Raw genomic sequence first — 20,018 nt, forward strand, 5'->3', positions numbered from 1 at the left:
TCTATCCTTTTTCCAAGGCCTCAAAAATATTTTGGCTTCCGTTAAAAAAAATAGAGTGCTGAAAATGTTACTTTATTACATGGTCTCAGTGTCAGCCTTTAGTGTATGTAGGTATAATCCCCATGAGTTAGTAGGCGCATTCATCACAAATACAATTTACCCAGTAAATACTTCATTTCAAATCTATGGTCTTGAACCATATACCAAAGGCATTAAGTCTGTTAAACTAAAAGGTTAAAAAAAAAAATGGAAAGATTTCCCAAGAACCAAAGTTTATCAATAAAAGCATAGTAATAAACCTCAATACAATAACATATATTTAGAGTTGGAAGGGTTCTCAAGAATGTAATCTCTTGAATTTGAAGATGAGGAAGTGAAATGATTTACAGTCCAGGGCTCTATTCTACTATACCACAGTTCTTCCCCCCCCCCACCCCCGTATCCCCCACATCAAAAGACAGAACATTAGTGGAGATTACTCAAGACTAAAGAAACTGATTTGGGTTCTAGTCCTAGTTGTGTCATTACCCTGCTATGGCACTTTGGACAAGCCACTTTCCTTCTCTGGGCTTCAATTTTCATAACACCTTATATGAAGGGGTTTAACTAGATGCCCCAACTACCTGTTAAAAGGCTTATAAAATTCCTATCTGACAAAACAAAAACACATATTTCTGAAAGACAAAACAGGAATTCCTAACCAAGAGAACTGAAAAGTTTGGGCTATTGGTTTCATAAAGACGTATCAGTTCAATTCAGCCAGTTGGTAAAGCATTTTACAACAGAATCTGAGGGGAGGAGTTCCCCCCGCGTGTTACTCTCTTTCCCCTCCACACACAGTGTGGGTCAGCTGCAATGTACTACAAAAAATTCCTAGACTAGGAGTCTAAAGAGCTGGTATCAAATCCCAGCTCTGCCACTTAAAAACTGTGTTTCCTAGGATAATTCTCTTAATCTCTCTGAGACTAAGGCTCCTCATATGTAATTAAGAAGGGAACCTGACCTAAAATATCATTAAAATAAAACATTATAAATGTGGTAGACATTGCAAAAAGCTGGGCAAGTAGAGATGATCTTCCACTGTGAAAAATAGCTACACTGGATTCAAAGGTCTTTCTCAGAAAGGAAGGAAGGAGGGAGCGAGGGCAGGAAGTATCATCATGTGCTTAAAATTGTATATATGAAATCCACGAAATCTGTTTTCTTTATATAAATAAAAAAAGAAAAAAGTCTTTCTCAAAAGTCTTTCTATTAAAAAAACTGGTCTAAATCTTAACTTATTAAATTTGCTCTCAAAGAGTAGATCAACAAAACTGAAGACACTGTTGTTTTAGAAATGCAAGACATTCATAATACATTCTAGGAAATGGACTGTGCATTCGGATTCTGCCGATCAATAAAACATACAAGATAAATCTCAACTGCCGCCTCAGTTTATACAATTTGGTGAAATGAAATGTATACTCCCAAAACACACAATTGCAAGAAACATTTCTTCAAGTACCCCAATTTAGTCCATTAACCTCTTATTAGTTTACTTGGTATGCCACACCAGTTCACATCCAGGGACAGAAGATATTTCTGATAACCAAACATTGAGTGATGCCATCTGTTTCCATAACTCAAGATTTCTCACTGCATTTCTAAATTGTCAGTTGCCTGGCCAAGTCTCCCCACAGTACTTTATGCAAATGACAAAACGTGCCACAAGGGAAAGAAGAAAATGTAAATGCTGCCTATCTTTTTCTGTCCTCTCCACTCTGCTAGCTCTTTTCAGATGCAATTCTCAAGAAGAGTCCATTCTCTTCTAAATCCTCTAATACTGCATGGAGCTGTGAAATCCACAAACTAACCTCGGAGTTTTATCCACAGAACTCAGTATTTGGGCAGGTTAGAGTTGAAATTAGAACGCTAGGTCCCAAAGGACTTTTTAACTTTTCACCTAGTATCAAAGTGCTTGAGAAGCTGTATTATCCCATAGGGGAAGAAGTGACTCTATCAACTATATCAACATGACTCATTCGGTTTAGATAAGTAAAATAGTTCCAAGTTCTGTATACTTCCTCCCAAAGTAAGCACTGTGTAAAGTTAACAAATTTGCTAATGCCAAGAAAGGAAGAAGGATTTGAACAGTTGAATGTTTTCTGTGCCAGGTACTAGGCATTTACACAGGTCCTGATAAAACTTAACTGTCCTTTGAAATTTAACTTATTTTAATCATTGAAAAGGAATGACTGCCTCATAGCTCTAAATCGAAAGAATCATGAAAAAGGACTGTTACTTCCCCTCCTGACCCGAAACACACCACAAATACTGAAAGATTTGGCCTCTCATTTAACCAGAGTTAACAGTTCATTACTTTGAAGGGAAAACCACACAGAAACACACACAATTAATTTCGAAGGACTCTAATGTATTTGCAAATCCAAATGTATTTCCTATCCTCTACAGCTATTAACTTGTTTCAGATATTGAACCTGAAGGAGATTCAGTGCCATCTCGAGATTTGCCACTGCCACCCAAAAGTGGTGACATGAAGGTTGATGGAACCACATACATCTGCAATCTACTAATGTACATTTCTTTCTTTCTTGCTGTAACTACTGTGGTATATACTGTGTATAATATACATTAGGTTTCAGAATAATTTCTGTAATGTATGGATAACTTAATTTGCATCAAACAGGGTATTTCTTCCACAGGGTAACCACATGAATTGAAGCCAGTTGAACTCACAGAACTATATTAGTGATTTACACTAACATACAAATTTTACCAATTCTTAAGTTCTTACAGTGGGAAAAGAACTGCGTCTACTTGCACGCACGTCCCTGAGTTCGGTAACGACGCTTTCAACACTGTTCCAACTTTGAAAAGTGGAAGAGTGGTTAAGTACGTTAAGCAGAAGTCCTGGTCAAGCAAAGCATTCCAACTCTGCACTTCCTACTCAGAATCACCCATATTAATCACCACTAAAACATCTTGCAGAATTGGATAAAGGGCACGAAGTTGGGACTCTCCCTCCAAACAACAGATTACTCAGCACTTGTTTGTACCTCCGTAGTCGGCTGTGTATATTTATGTCCGGCTACGCTTTCAGACCGCATTCTCCCTAATGGTAAGGATCTTGTCTTCGATTTCCTTTGCCTCCTGGCATAATGGTATTTCAATAAAAACACCGTACATCAGCTAGAGGACTTTCTTAATACCCAATCTTTACCGCCCCCCGCCCCCGCTCCTTTTCGTTCTGGGTTAAGGAAAAGAGGGCGGCAAATAGAGGAGAGTCGGCAGCCACCTCTGTAACGAACAGCTAAGTTAGCGAGAAAAGGAAGAAAAAACCTGGGAAGTGCAATTTCTACTGTCACTGCTCCTTTAATCTATGGTCCCCGAGGCTAAAACAGATGTTTGAAAGGTACGAGCTCCGAACCGCACAAATACAAATCTCCGGCTCCAGGGAAGTAATCCGTCCCACCGCACAGAAGGCTGGACAGGACGAGAAAAGAGCTCCGACAGAGCCTCGGAGGGCTGTTCACCACAGAAAGGGGATGGGGGTGCCCACGGTGGGCGAGTCCCCTTCGTTCGACACACGCAGCCCCATGTCGGGGTTCTGAAGTGCTCAACTGAGACTGAGAGAACAGCGGTGGCGGACACAGCGGGACCCGGGAGGGGTGGAGGGGGAGGGCTCCGGAGAAGCCAGGGGACTGCGATGCCCGGCTTCTGGGCCGTAACTGCAGTTACTTACCCTACAGGGTAGCTGCCGCCTAGGTGCACATCTTCAGGGGCATCATAGAATTCCTCGGTGTCGCTTTCCGACGCCATTTATAGGACACACCCGCGAGTGAGGGGGCCGGCGCCGCCTGGAGGAAGGGTGACTCTCGTCTCCTCCTCGTTGTCCTCCACCCCGGCGAGACTGTGGGGAGTTGGGTCCCGGGTGAGGCTGAGGACAGAGTAGACGATCTAGAGTGAGAGGCCGGTTCCGGACAGGGGGCCGCCCTCAGTTGCTGGACTGCGGGAATGACCGGTAGAGCTTCGCCTGAGGCGGCGGCAGTGGGTCCAGGGACTACAGCTGCTGCCGCTCCCAAAGATAGGTGCACCAAGAGCCAGAGAGAAGAGGCGGTGGCTTTTCTCAGTGGGGGAGGGCGGGCGTGCCGGCGACAGCAGCTCCGATTTCTCCCGCAGCAGCAATTACAGCTGCTGGGAGAGAGCTAGTTGCCCGCAAAATACCGACGCGTTCTTTCTCTCGCGAGACTTCGGGAGGGTGGGGGGGAGACGGTAGAGCGTGGGCGGGGCGAAGAGGTGGCGGGGGCGGTTCCAGAGAGGCAGCGCTCAGATTACTTATGCCCGAGAAGCCTATCAAAACGGCGCAAGCGCGTTGAAGGCGTGGTGGTGGGGGCGGAAGTAAACGAAAAGTGAGAGGGTGAGCCTCCTGAAGGGAGGAGTCTACGACCTGCGTAGAAGCCGCGTGGTGCCGCCAGTGTGAGGTCGCTTGCTCGACGTAGGTGGGCTGCAGCTAGGCGTGTTACCTACTAACCTCTACTAATTTTTAAGTTCCAAAGAGAGATTTTCAGAGGGGTTATTTTGAGTCTTTTTTTTTCTTTTCTTGTGGTTGTGAGGAAAAGCTGTCGGGAAACATTGGTGTGGGAACTTTGCTTTGTATTTGCATTATTATCCAAGCCCTAAGGCGTCGGCGGGCCCACGACTGGTAGCGTTACAGGAGTAACCCTCCCTACTCACTACAAGGTCTCTAATTGAGGTCCCTAAATACAATCCTGCTGGCCAGAGGGTGGGTGGGGTCCGTGAGAGATACGCGGGGAGTGTCCTAGTTCTGTAGAGTAATGATGGATTTATTGCTGGAGCGGAGCCAGTGTAAGGCCTCCGGTTACTTTTTCTCCACATTTATCTGTCGCTGCTCACACTTAATGTGAGAAAAATTCCTGCATACTGCCTAAGATGTGCATCAGCCAAATGGTAAATACTGATCGAGCAGATATCGTTGCAAAGCTGATCGCTGGTAACAACTCTGATCCTCAACAGCCCAATATCCAGCCATGAAAATAGGTGCTTTTTAAACGCCTGAGAAGTCGTTTCTTAACAAATCCTTGGCCATCAATGTGATAACACTGACTTTCAGTAGGATCACGAAACACATTTATTTTGTCTCACTGACGTCATGATAGGCAGGGTCTTTGAGCTGTTTGTGCTGCCTTAACTGTTAAGATGGCAGCAGAAAAGACCACATTGGACCAGGGGTATGTCTTAAGAACAGCTAGAGTGAGGCTCTAGGCTTCAGCTTGTAAAACAACCAGACAAGGTCTGGTGTAGTTGGTAGACGTGTAAAAACAAATATTGTATATGTATATTCTCTAACTCCACAGGGAGTTTAGGGTAAACACTGCAGAATCAAACATTAATTTCACAACAGAATTTATGATTTTAATAGGTGGTAAATTAATACCAGTGAATAGCCTCATTCAGTTCAGTTCAGATACTGTTGCCTAATAAAATTTAGGATAGGCCAATTTGTTAAATAAGTTCTTTAAACAAAAACCTCTTAGTTTCCAGAGCCTTTCGGATTTCAGAATTGCAAGAGATTTCATCCTTGTTGAGGGTATGCCTTTTGTCAAAAAGCTAATAATGATTAGGCTTTATGAGTTTTTAAACAAGATAATTAAAATATTTTTAACATCTTCACAAAAAAATGTTGGTGAGGTGTGGATATGTTAATTAGCTTGACTAAATATTTCTCCAAGGTATACATCAATGGTAAACATCACATTGTATTCCCTGAATATGAGGGTACTTAAAAAGTTTGTGGAAAATGAAATTGAAGGCTAAGTTTATTTTGGTGCAAAATTTTTGAAGTCCGTCTGTTTTTTCATGTACTTTTTGAAGACTCCTTGTATGTACAATCATAATTTGTTAATTAAAAATAAATTAAAGGTAGGTGTTGTGGCATAGCAGGTTAAGCTAGGGTTTGTGACACCCACATATCATATTGGAGTGTCAATTTGAGGCCAGGATACTCCACTTCCAATACAGCTTTCTGCTTACTATATCCTGGGAGATAGGAGCTGATGGGACAAGTGCTTGGACTCCTGCTACTTACGTGGGAGACCTAGATGAAATTCTTCAGCCTGGCTCAGTCCTTGCTGTTGTGGGCATTTAGAGAGTGAACCAATGAATGAAAGATCTCTCTCTCTCTCTCTCTGCCTTTCAAGTAGACAAAAAATAAGCATTTTGAAATAATCAAGAGTTTATTTCCTAAGTGTAAAAAAAGGAATCTCAAAGTATTAATGTTTTAAATGTCTATTCAGTAAGGAGGATAGAAAAATTCTTTATGGATTGTGGAAAAATACAATTCTATATGAAAAGATATAACCACCTGAATATATTATCTTCCTAGTTTTCTAGTAGTGAATTTATGTGTTCCTGTAAAATAGTCTTCTTTATTGGGTAGAAATATTAACCACTTTTCATATTAAACAAAATATTTTTAATAATACCATGTATGGAAACCAGTCACTCAATTCAGTAAACGTACCATTTGGTGTCATGCACTGTTCTAGGTAAAGAAGATAATCTGAAAATGAAGAAGACAACTTTCCAGTAATAGGGCCAAAATGGTGTCCTAGCTTAGAGCTCTTTTTCAATATACCATACCACCTCTCTTGGACATTTTAAGGTACGTTAAACATTATATTCAGAAGCAATCAAAATGGACTAGGAATGGTAAACTGACAACATTTTTAATTTGTTAAAATTAAAAATTTAATTGCTTTTGTCAATTGTAACATTTTTAGTGAATTGCTGAGGCTGTCAAAAAATAGCAAACCACCCATAATCATTTAGGATCCAGCTCCCTGCTAATGTGCCTGGGAAGTCAGTGGAGGATGGCCCAAGTGCTTGGGCTCCTGAACTCTCTGAAGAGGCTGCTGGCTCCTGGATTCAGCCTGGCCCAGCCCTGGCCAGTGTGACCATTTGGGGAATGAACCAGCAGATGGAAGACTGCGTTCTCTCACTGTCTCTCCACCTTTCTCTATAACTCTGCCTTTCAATAATGATTTAAAAAAAAGCAGTGGATTTTAGGTTTAGTCGAATCAGTAGTTTTGAATATATTCTGCATGTTAGAAAGGGATTTATTTAATCAAACTTAATTTCATGCAAAAATCCATCTATTTTAAAAAATAAAATCTGCTGTATTTGTAGCAGGGGAGTTCAGGTTCCTGCTTGTATGACCTTCCCTAAGTCTCCAGAGACTGCTATAAGATTCTGTTAAAAGAAAACTATTTGTTCAAAGCAGAGGTTAGTAAATTGAACCACTGGACAAATCTATCCTCTGTCTGTTCTTATAAATAGTTTTATTAGAACACAGCCAGGCCTATTTTATTTATGTGTTGTATCTGGCTGTTTTCACGGCAGAGTTGAATAGTTCAGATAGAGACTGCATGACCCACAAAGCCTAAGATATTTACTATCAGGCCTTTTACAGAAAAGTCATGCTGACCTATTTCCTAGGTTACCCCAGAACTGAAAGTACCCTCAAATTAGCTGATTACTTGAATTAGAATTATATGGTGCCAAAAATCATACAGATAAAAATAAGGATAAAACCTTTTCTCACTTGGCTCATTCCCAATGACTATAAGAATTACACAAGTCCAAGGCTAACATTGGTTTAAGGAAAATTTTTATGCTTGACTAGCTTCCTTATCTGTGTTGCAAAAACTATTCTCTAAAGGCTGGAGGTCACAGCCATAGTATGGAACAACTTGTTTGTGGGATGCTTGCTCTCTCCTCTTGGCAAGAAAATTCTGAACTAGCTGTATCCTCCAAACGATTTTGTCCCAACCCCAAGGGTAATCACTCAGAACATCAGTGTCCTTGGTTCATAGTAATGCATGTAACCTTTTGCTACAAACAAGAGCTAAAGTGAAAATTGTCTTACGTATAGGGTTTGGTGATGTGAGATACAATATTGACTTGAAAAGAATTAATATTGCAATTTCTGTGAGAGTTTCTGTGAATTTTGAAGAATTACAGTCCATAAAAAATCATTCTGAAACTGACCCAGTTAGGGCCAAAATAAAATTTTGTGATCATCAACTTTCAATGATCTATTTGAAAGATCAGTTGTGTTGTAGATTATAACAGTAAATATTCAAATAATCATTTCTATTTGACTTTGGAAGTTTGATAATCATCTTTAGATTTAACCAGTATACTTTCTTAATGATGGGTAATTTATGTTAATATTAACATGAGTTTCCAATCTCTAGGCACTTAAAAGCTGTAAGTAGAGAAAGATAGTCTAGAAATATATTAAGAGATGCAAAAAAGCCAGCCTGGGATCTAAAATGTGGTATTATTAGGTAATAGAATATTACGTAGCCATTACTGTTCAGGACTCTGGTAGAAAGCTAACTGGAATTATCTTAAACAATAAAGGAAATTTATTAGATTATGTAATCAAATAAGACTTCTATTACACTTGCTTATTCCATTATGATTTATATATTGGAAAACAATATAAGCATAAGGTGAATTTTCTCCATTTGCTGCTATGAGATTTCATCAGCCGGAAACACTAGGTGAAAGCAGAAATGTACATTCAGCTGAATCAAGCCACATAGGAATACATAAAACTTGCACACATACCTCACATTTACCAGCTACTTTATTTCATTTCATATGTGTTTTAAGTCCCACCCATCACATTTGGTGTTATAACTTTTGATTTGATTTTAGATAATTCTCTTTCCACCAGTTCATAATAACTCATAAGCTACATGCAGCTCTTCTGATAAGTTCCACAAGCAAACTTCAGGTCTTTAAAAAATGAACATTTATTATAGAATGTATAGATTTTCTACCCATTTAACATAATTAAGATTTTACCATTTCTATTAAGTTCATATATTTCTGTATATATATTATAAATTAAATGTTTTAAAAAGATTTATTCATTTATGTGAAAGAATTATACAGAGCGAAGGGGGCAGAGAGAGAGAGAGAGAGAGAAATATCTTCTGTCTGCTGGTTCACTCCCCCAATGGCTGCAATAGCCAAGACTGGGCCAGGCTGAAGCCAGGAACTTCTTCCACATCTCCCATATGGCTGGCAGGGGCCCAAACACTTGGGCCATCTTTTGTTGCTTTTCCCAAGCTATAAGCAGGGAGCTGGATCAGAAGTGGACCAGCTGGGATGTGAATTGGTGCCCATGTGGGCTGCTAGTATCACAAGTGGAGACTTAACCTACTACACAATGATGCTGGCTCCCAGATTGAATTTTTGAATGCTGTGCCCCCTAGCCCCATTTTCACTATAAAGCCTATGGTTTTTCTTAAACAGTTTTGTATAGCAGAATGATTTTTAGGTATGCATGTGGATCGCCTTATGCTAGAACTGATGGTAGTCATATGAGGTGACTTTCAAGTATGGGTAAATCAAGGCCTCAGATAAATCAGTGCTTTGTTTCTAACTCTCATCTTTGCTCATCTCTTATCTCTGTTTATTGTTATATGCTGGCTTCAATTTTTGTATTGCACACAACTTCCTTCTTAGAGAAAATAGCAACAAACAACTTCAGCTTATTATGTCTTAATAACTCTCAGTCCCCAAGGAAGCAAGACTTTTTTCCAGTGTTTATACAGGCATACCTCATTTTATTGCATTTCACTTTATTGCAACTTACAAATGTTGTGCATTTTAGAAACTGAAGGTTTGTGACAACCCTGTGTCAAGGTAGTCTGTTGGCACCATTTGTCCAATGACATGTGCTTACTTCATGTTTCAGTGTCACATTTTGGTAATTCTCACAATATTTCAATCTTTTTCATTATTATTACATCTGTTATGGAGATCTGTGATCAGTGATCTCTGATGTTACTCTTATAGTTATTTTGGGGGACCACAAACTGCATCCACATAACACAGTGAATTTAATAGATAAATGTTGTTACTCTCTCCCTCTCCTTGGGCTTCCCTATTTTCTGGGACACAACAGTATTGAAATTGGGCCAATTAAACCTACAAAGGCTTCTAAGTATTCATGGGAAAGGAATATTTGCAAGTCTTTCCCTTTAAATCAAAAGCCAGAAATTATTATTCTTAGTGAGGAAGGCATGTTGAAAGCCAAGCTGGGCCAAAAATTAAACTTGCCCCAAAGTAGTTAGCCAAGTTATAAATGCAGGGATAAATTTCTTAAAGAAAATTAAAAAGTGCTACTCCAGTAAACACATGAATGATAAGAAGCAACCCTATTGCTGATATGGAGAAGTTCTTAGTGGTCTAGATAAAAGATCAAACCAGCCACAACATTCTCTTAAACCAAAACCCAACCCCGAGCAAAGCCCTAACTCTTGAATTCCATGAAGGTTGAAATATATAAGGAAGTTGCAGAAGTTTGAGCTAGCAGAGATTGACTCCTGAGGTTTAAGAAAAGAATCCATCTCCATAACAAAAGTACAAGGTGAAGTAGCAAGTGCTGATGTATAAACTGCAGCAAGCTATCCAGAAGACCTAGCCAAGATAATTGAAGTGGCTACACTAAACAACAGATTTTCAACGTAAATAAAACAGCCTTATATTGAAAGAAGATGGCATCTACGACTTTCATAACTAGAGAAAGTTAATACCTGGCTTCAAAGTTTTCAAGGATAGGCTGATTTTCTTGTTAGGGTCTAGTGCAGCTATTGTCTTTAGGTTGACGCCAATGTTCATTTACCTTTATGAAAGTTCTAGGGCCCTTGATAATTATGTTGTCTACTCTGCCTGTGCTATATCAATAGAACAAAACCTGGATGACATATCTGTTTATAATGTTTTTTTCTTTTTCTTTTTTAACAGGCAGAGTGGACAGTGAGAGAGAGAGACAGAGAGAAAGGTCTTCCTTTTTCCATTGGTTCACCCCCCAGTGGCTGCTGCTGCAGGTGTGCTGCGGCCAGCGCACCGTGCTGATCCGAAGCCAGAAGCCAGGTGCTTCTCCTGGTCTCCCATGTGGGTGCAGGGCCCAAGCACTTGGGCCATCCTCCACTGCACTCCTGGGCCACAGCAGAGAGCTGGACTGGAAGAGGGACAATGGGGACAGAATCCGGTGCCCCAAGCGGGACTAGAACCCGGGGTGCCGGCGCCGCAGGCAGAGGACTAGCCTATTGAGCCACGGCGCTGGCCTATAATATGTTTTAACAAATATCTTAAGCCCCCTTTTAAAACCATACTGCTCAGACAAAAAGATTCCTTTCAAACTATTACTGCCCATTGGCAATACTCCTGATTATCCAAAAGCTCTGATGGAGATGTGCAAAAAGGCTGTTGTTTTATTCCAGGCCTACTCAAATAACATCAACTTTGCAGTCCATGGATCAAGTTGTAATTTCAACTTTCAAATCTTATTATTTAAGAAATACATTCTATAAGGCTATAGCTGCCATAGTTAGTGGTTCTGAGGGATCTGAGCAAAGTAAATTGAAACACTTTTAGAAAGAATTAACTGTTCTGGATGCCATTAAGAACATCTGTGACCTATGGGAGGAGGTCAAAATATCAGTATTAACTGGAGTTTGGAAGAAGTTGGTTCTAACCCTCATGGATGACTGAGAGATTCGGGACTTCAGTGGAAGAAGTAACTGCAGATGTGGTGGAAACAGCAAGAGAACTGGAAGTGGAGCTTGAAGATGTGACTGAATTGCTGCAATTTCATGATAAAACATTAATGCATAATTAGTTGCTTTTTATGAATGAGCAAGGGAAGTGGTTTCTTTGTTTAAAATGATTTATTAATTTAAAGAGTTATTGAGAGGGAGAGAGAGCGAGAGAGCTCGTCTATCCTCTGGTTCACTCCCCCAAATGGCCACAATAGCCAGGGCTGGACCAGGTCAAAGCCAGGAACTAGGAGCTTCATGTGGGTCTCCCACATATGTGGCAGGGTCCCAAGCACTTGGGCCATCTTCCACTGCTTTTACCAGGCCATTAGCAGGGAGCTGGATTGGAAGTGAAGCAGCTGGAACACGAACTGGTGCCCATATGGGATGCCGAAATCACAGACAGCAGCTTTACCCACTATGCCCCATCGCTGGCCCCAGAAAGTGGTTTCTTGAGCTAAAATATACTTCTGGTGAACATTGTTGAAATGACAACACAAGATTTAGTGTATTAGACAAGCTTAGTTTTTTTTTTTTTAAAGATTTATTTATTATTTATTTGAAAGTCAGAGTTACACACAGAGAGAAGGAGAGGCAGAAAGAGAGAGAGAGAGAGAGAGAGAGAGAGAGAGAGAGAGAGGTCTTCCATCTGCTGGTTTACTCCCCAATTGTCTGCAATGACCAGAGCTGTGACGATCCGAAGCCAGGAGCCAGGAGCCTCTTCCGGGTCTCCCATGTGGATACAGGGGCCCAAGGACTTGGGCCATCTTCTACAACTTTCCCAGGCCATAGCAGAGAGCTGTATCGGAAGTGGAGCAGAAGGGACTTTAATTGGTGCCTATATGCACCAATGCAGGTGGTGGCTTTACCTGCTATGCCACAGCACTGTCCCCATAGATAAGCTTACTTGATAAAGCAGTGGTAGGTTTGAAAGGATTGACTCCCAATTTTGAAAAAAGTCCTGTTGTGAGTAAAATACTGTCAAACACTGTTGCATGCTGAAGAGAAATATTTAAAGAGAGGAGGAGTCGATCTATAAGGCAAACTTCATTGTTGTCTGATTTTAAGAAATTGCCATGAACATGCAACCTTCAATAACCACCACCTGACAGTCAGCAGCCATCAAGATTGAAGGAAAGCCCTCCATTGGCAAAAAGATTACAAGTTGCTGAAGGCTTAGATGATCATTAGCATTTTTAGCAATAAAATGTTTTAAAGTTAAGGTATATACATTATTGTTTTAGATATAATGCTATTGTATACTTCATAGACTACAGTACAGTGTAAACATAACTTTTATATGCAGTTGGAAATTAAAAGAATTAGTGTGAGTGCTTTAATACAATATTCATTTTATTGTGGTTTGGTTCCTGCAATACTTGTATCTCTGAGGTTTGCATGTATACTAAATCTCAGGATTATTGGTTGGTTTTAGGAAGGCTGTCTAGCTAGGGCTGTAGAGAACTCTTATTTGTCAAGACTATGTCAGCTCCTTCCCTGCCACACACCAAGTTGAGAGAGGTTATTGTGATTATTTTTGTCACTAGGACAACATGGAGTATATAATGGGTGGTTTTTCTAAGAAAAGGATACTAGCAGGCAGGAACAGCATGCTTACCATGTTATTAAGGGATAAGTCTCTATATTCATTGACATGACAAGAGCTCATGAGATGTTAAATGAAAACAGATGTTACAGAATTCTGCATTTGGACTAATCCCATTCATGTACATAATTTATGTATCTATATATGTATAGCTATGAGTACAGAGAATTCTGGAAGAATATTCCCAAGGGATGTTGCTGAGTGTCTCTGGTTGTGAATTAAAACAAAAATAAAGGACTTGTGCCTTATTTGTACCTTTGGGTAACAATTGCATTTATTTTGGTAAATATTTATTACTTTGTAAACAAGGGGAAACTATTAAAATATATAATGTGTCATATATGAGGTAGACTTATCCATAAAATTATAAGTTGGGCTTCATTTCCAACATAGTGTATAACTGTTAAGTCCTGAGCCCATTGTAGATACCTTTGTTAGTTTTTGTTACGGGTCATCAAGTACCACCAAGAAACTGAATGTGGAACAAATACTCACAAAGCAAATCTTGAGATTTAATTAGTCTGCTACTAAAAAGTCATTTTATGCTCTTCAGGCCTGACAAAGAGAATGAATAATGGTAATTTCAAAAGTACCTGTGAAATGATGGACTAATATGGAATTTCTCAGTCAAGGTACATTATAATTTAAATAACATGGATTAAGCATAATTTTGTTCTTCAAAGCAATAACAGAATATATGGCCTGATCAAAAGAGAGATAAGCAAAGATGTGAACTTTATGTTTCAAAATATTTCTCTGAGTCATAAACTGTAGAAGACGTCCTTTGTAGTTCCTCCCATGACATATTTGGTTTTTTTAATTGCTGAAAATTAATCTAATGGCAAACATTTACATAAAATATCAATCAGCAGGTTGACACACACTGAATAGTACAATTTCATAGTGCTATAGTAGTATATGTGTACCTGCACAATTGATACATTGAAACCTCATCTCCAATGTGATAGTATTTGGAAGTAGGAAGGGCCTTTAAAGGGTACTAGTCCAAGTCTTATATCTAAAGTAAGAATTCCCTCCACAAACTTTTTGATAAATGATCATTCAAGGACATGGATCTTTCTGTTTACCAATCAAGTTTTTGATAACCTCTGTTTTAACAAATTTCTTTATTTTATTTAGCCTAAATCTACACTTCTGTTATTTCCATCCACTGGTTATATTTTTGGTTACTGAGATCATATAAAACCTTTCATCTACTTAAAAAATTAGTGACTTAGTCCATTTTATGCTGCTGTAACAAAATGCCTGAAACAGGTTAATTTATAAAGAACAGAGGTTTATTTCTTGAGGTTCTAAAGACTGGGAAGTCTAAGATCAAGGGGCCTACATCTGGTGAGGGCCTTTGAGCTGTCTCATTCCATGGCAGAAAGAGAGTAAAAAAAGGAAACTGAAGTCACTTTTATAACATGCTGACTCTCACAAAAACTAACCCTCCTCCCCCTCCTCCTCCCCCCCCCTCCTCCTCCTCCTCCTCCTTCTCCTTCTTCTTTTTTAACCAGAGGAAAGATTTGTTCTTATCTGTTGGCATAGACTCAGCTGAACTCTCCTTGAAGGAGCCCCAGTGAGTATATTATTTGTCCACTCTGCCACAAGGACCACACAAAGGATCTATGAAGTCCTCAGTGTGACCTCAGATTCCCCAACAGTGTCCTTTGCCAGGTAACTGGGGATTGGATCCTTGATTGTGTGGAGCTTCCCATGGTGACTGTCTAATGTCCCAGCCATACCCTGAGTCTTCCCACGCAGCCTCAGTGTTTTCATAGTCCCGGCACACAAGCATCCCATAGTTAGGAGCACCCAGCCCTGTCTGTTCTGGGCACAGACATGAGCTGGCACAGCTGTTACATATGTTCAAAATGGTGATTGCTCTTCATTAGATTGTCAAAGAATGCCGTTGCCGGGTGATCATGGAGAGAGAAAACTTGCCCTCCCTTTTTGTTCTTCTCTAGTTTGGTGGGTACACTATCCCCCTTGGGGCTCCAAGCTGGATATCCTCTAGGCTCTTCCTGCAGCTTTTTGGCCAGTGGCTTGGGCTGCTGCAGTCTGGTCTCACCTCACTTTCCAATGCTGGTATGGAGGCTCTCGGCTGCTGGGGTCCTAAGCTATGCACATCCTTGCCTTTCACTTTCATCCTCTGTGCTCCTCCAATTTGCGTAGAGTTTCCTCTGCTGTTTTCTCTTTAACTCTTCACTGAGACTGCACTCTTTTCACTTTTTAAAACTGTCTTCTCCTAGACTTGAGCAGCAAGCTCACTCCCCACTCCACTATCTTAATCTACTATCCCCATGAGCTCTTTAAAAGCAAAATTTTCTGTGGCTGGTGAGGAAGAGGAAGTCTGAGAAATGTGCACTGACTGGTCTAGAATAAAACAAACACCTATGTTGTGAATTGCCTTTGGAGGCCATGTGGTGGGAAATATGAGTGGCCTATAGGAGCTGAGGTAGCCACTGAAAGATAGTCAGGAAGCAGATAGGGGTCTCAGTCCTATTTCTGGTAGGAACTAAATTCTGCCAGTGACTTGAAGGAGCTTGAAAGATGACCCCAAGCTCCAGATGAGAATTCAGCCTGGCTGATAGCTTGATTTCAGCAGTCTGATATGCTGAGCAGAGGGCCCAGCCACACTGAACCAATTTCTGACTTACAGAACTGTTAGCTAATTAATTGGTTTTGTTTTAAGGCACTGGCTTTGATGTAATTTGTTATGAAAAATAGAAAACTACTTGAAGAGTGAATATTCCTGCTCTCCCTCTGTGGGTTAAGAACCACAGATCTAGGTAGGTCATGATAAAAACAAACATAATTCATCAACAGAGGCTGTTTGCTTTCTGAAATCCCTGATTGCACTTGGGAATAGGAGTAACACTGGAGTAAGCATTAAGGTATGATATTAACAGAAGACAAAAGTGTGAATTCAGAAAAAATAACCTAATGCACATTTAAAATAAAAAGAAATGCCTAGCTTCACATACGTTCATACACACACTGTACCCAGAATTCAACAGTATTTGCAAAACAGTCTCAAGAACCTAGGAAACCTGCTATTCACATGATGTTAGGAATTGTCTGATTCTCTGCTTTGATATCCTTTTCTATTGGGATGAACCTGCTTGCCTTTAGAACTTGAGCTTAATTTCAATGTTAATTTTTTTATTCAAAATATCTATAATTTATTGTATTAAATATGATTGACAAATAAAATATGGTATTTAGTATGTGATGTTTACATGTTATACATTGTTTACAGTGTTATACAATATTATAATGCTATACAATGTTATATTGTTTACATGTTTACAAAGTTATACATTGTAAAATTATTAAAGAAATCTGATTAACATCTATCACCTCACTACCTTTTTGTGGTGAGAACTTTTAAGATGTATTTTCTTTTCTTTTTTTTTTTATTGTTTGACAGGCAGAGTGGACAGTGAGAGAGAGAGACAGAGAGAAAGGTCTTCCTTTTGCCGTTGGTTCACCCTCCAATGGCCGCCACGGCCGGTGCGCTGCGGCCGGTGCACCGCGCTGATCCGAAGGCAGGAGCCAGGTGTTTCTCCCGGTCTCCCATGGGGTGCAGGGCCCAAGCACTTGGGCCATCCTCCACTGCACTCCCGGGCCATAGCAGAGAGCTGGCCTGGAAGAGGGGCAACTGGGACAGAATCCGGCGCCCCGACCGGGACTAGAACCCGGTGTGCCGGCGCCACAGGTGGAGGATTAGCCTAGTGAGCCGCAGCGCCAGCAAGATGTATTTTCATAATAAATTTCAAGTTGAGCAATTGTTGAAAAGTCTATGGGTAATGTGTATTATGAAAAACCTGTGCATGAGTTTCAAAAATTTTTTGCACCAAAATAAATATATTTTAATTGCAATTTCCACAAGCTCTTTTGAAGTACTGTCATAGTCACCATGCTGTGAAGTAGATTACCAGAACTGTTCCTACTATGTACCTAATATGTACCTACTAGGTACTATGTACCTACTATGTTCCTACTTTGTACCCTTTGACCAACATCTCCACAATTCCTGGTTTCCTGATACCCCACCCCCAGCCCTTGACGTTTACCATTCTACCCTCTACTTCTATGAGTATGATATTTCTAGATTACACATATAAGTTAAGATCATGAGGTATTTTTCTTTCTGTGCCTGATTTATTTCACTTAGAATAATACCCTCCGAATTCATCTGTGTTGTCACAAATTATAGGATATTTTTCTTTTTTAAGGCTGAATAATATTTCTCAGTGGTAATCTTACTACTGCCCTTCTAGTATCACTATCTGGTTTTACCTTGGTAATTCATCCTTTCTTCTTGTTTTATTTTTTTAATATTTATTTATGTATTTGAAAGGCACAGTTACAGAGAGAAAAGGAGGGACAGAGATCTTCCATTCATTGGTTCACTCCCGAAATGGCCACAATGGTCAGGGCTGGGTGAGGCTGAAGCCAGGAGCCAGGAGCTTCATTCAGGTATCCCACCTGAGTGCAGGGGCTAAGGACTTGGGCCAGCTTCTGCTGCTTTCCCAGGCACATTAACAGGGAGCTAGATCAGAAGTGGAGCAGCCAGGACATGAACCAGCACCCATTTGGGATGCTGATGATGCAGGTGGCAGCTTAACCCACTATGCCACAATGCCGGTCCCCATTCATCCCTTCTTCAACATAATTAACAACAGATTAGGGGCTCACTGTTTGCCAGGTTTTGGACTACCTATTGGGTTAATAATGTATGGCTCAGTCCCTTGTATATGGGTTTTTCATCCCCATGATCTAAGCTCTTGATTTCAGCTTATTCATAGTTCTAGCACCCTGTGTCTGGACTCTGACACACGTGACCTAGATCATCTGTGAGTAGAGCTCCTATTACTCATTTTCCAGTCCCTGAAAAATGAAACCTCTAAATTTTCATTTATGGTTTTTTTCCTGTGTTACTTATCTTTGAAACCTAATATTCTGGATATTGGCCTTCTACAGCCTGCCTTGACCAATCTTCATATGTTTCCTGTCTAGTACCTAAGTTCTGAACTTGCCCTGCTGGATTCTTTTGCCTGCTTCAGTTGTTCTGTCTGAATTTACTGCCTTGCAGTCACTGAGTCACACTGAATGCTATTGGGAATACCTATCCCTTAGATCTGGATCACCCATATACATCTTGAAATTTGGAAATAGACATAATTTTGTTTTTCAATTTTTCTGACATAGTTTTATGCCAAAAAAACATTTTTGAGGGTATATGACTTGTTTAAAAACTAATCATGTAGGTATTTGAGGAGACAGTTTATCCTGAGTCAAACCTTGTGCAATGTATGCATGTCATGACATAGTACTCCTTAAATACATAGTTTTTATGTATCACTTTTTACAAACTAATCATGGACATGGCCTCAGTTCTGCACAAGTCTCAATGTCATGACCTAAAAAGAGAGGTGGGGCAGAGTAGGGAGGGAGCTTACTGCTATGGTCTAGGAGAAGATAGTTTTAAAAAAAAGTGATTCTGAACTTACACTGAGGACTGCACAGATCCTTTGTGTGGTCCTTGGAGGCAGAGCAGATGAATATTATACCCACTGGCACTAGCACTCAAACACCAGTCTCCTTTGAGGAGAGAAGCTTAGCTGAGCAGAATAAACTTCCCTCTGATAAAAAAAAAAAGAGGTGATTTACCATGCCAAACCTGGGTGTGTCACCTTAGACACACCCTTCATCCTGCAGACCTGAACAGAGCTCACTGGCTACACCCACCACATGCCTTTATTGTATTCACTGAAAGCAGACACTTCACTAGTCTACAGAGGCATAGTACAAAGATAAAAGCTGCCACAGCAAGAAAACAAAGAAACCAATGAGTATCTCCACAATTGCTGAATAGCAAATGTACCAATTCAAGAAACAAGAATAAGGAAGGCAACATGGTGCCGCAAAAAGATCACAATACTTCAATACCAGATTACAAAGATGATGAGATTGAAGAAAATGGAATTTAAAAAATTGATCATAAGATTACACAGAGGCCGGCGCTTCGGCTCACTAGGCTAATCCTTGGCCTGCGGTGCCAGCACCCCAGGTTCCAGTCCCGGTTGGGGTGCCAGATTCTGTCCCGGTTGCTCCTCTTCCAGTCTAGCTCTCTACTGTGGCCTGGGAATGCAGTGGAGGATGGCCCAGGTCCTTGGGCCCTGCACCCGCATGGGAGACCAGGAGGAAGCACCTGGCTCCTGGTTTTGGATTGGGGCAGTGTGCCAGCTGCAGCACGCTGGCCGTAGCAGCCACCTGGGTGGTGAACCAACGGAAAAAGGAAGACCTTTCTCTCTGTCTGTCTCTCTCTCACTGTCTAACTCTACCTGTCAAAAAAAAAAAAAAAGATTACATAGAAGTAATCAGAAGCAAATGCATGAACTAATGGAATCCATACAGGACATGAAAGAAAATTTCTTCCACAAAATTGAGATCTTAAAGGGAAATAAAAATGAAATCTTGGAAATGAAGAATTAAATGGAACAAATAAGAAATGCAGTGGAAATCCTTAACAACAGAATTGGTGAAGCAGAAAAAGAATATTTGATATAAAAGACAAAGCACAGGAAATTATACAGTCAGACCAAAAACAAGAAAAAGAAATTAGAAAACTAAAATACACTGTTGGGAATCTACAGAATACTATCAAACGACCCAACATACAGGTTCTAGGAGTTCCTGAAGGCATAGAAAGAGAGAAAGGATTAGAAGGCCTTTTTAGTGAAATAATACTATTTGTTGAA

The 20,018-nt window shown here is 40.3% G+C and overlaps 1 protein-coding gene and 1 long non-coding RNA gene across 5 annotated transcripts in view; one reads left to right on the forward strand and one right to left on the reverse strand.

Moving 5' to 3' along the window:
• The window catches only part of WDR44 (WD repeat domain 44), a 98,619-nt gene extending 94,367 nt beyond the window's left edge, over positions 1-4,252 (reverse strand). The window contains exon 1 of the mRNA XM_002720254.6: positions 3,743-4,252. Within this exon, the coding sequence (XP_002720300.1) occupies positions 3,743-3,819 (77 nt within the window). The 5' untranslated portion in view covers positions 3,820-4,252. The remainder of the gene's footprint in view (positions 1-3,742) is intronic.
• A 138-nt stretch (positions 4,253-4,390) lies between these two features.
• Positions 4,391-20,018, forward strand: part of LOC149119675 (uncharacterized) — a 261,469-nt gene continuing 245,841 nt past the window's right edge. For 2 of the 4 annotated variants that reach the window (XR_016227675.1, XR_016227676.1), the window contains exon 1: positions 4,391-4,495. This is a non-coding gene — a long non-coding RNA (uncharacterized LOC149119675). Of the gene's footprint in view, positions 4,500-20,018 lie in introns of all 4 variants that reach the window. The other 2 variants (XR_016227673.1, XR_016227674.1) reach the window with 1 other exon arrangement.

Source organism: Oryctolagus cuniculus, chromosome X, assembly GCF_051225735.1.
Source record: "Oryctolagus cuniculus isolate XC-2025 breed Fujian yellow rabbit chromosome X, ASM5122573v1, whole genome shotgun sequence".
Taxonomy (NCBI): Eukaryota; Metazoa; Chordata; class Mammalia; order Lagomorpha; family Leporidae; genus Oryctolagus; species Oryctolagus cuniculus.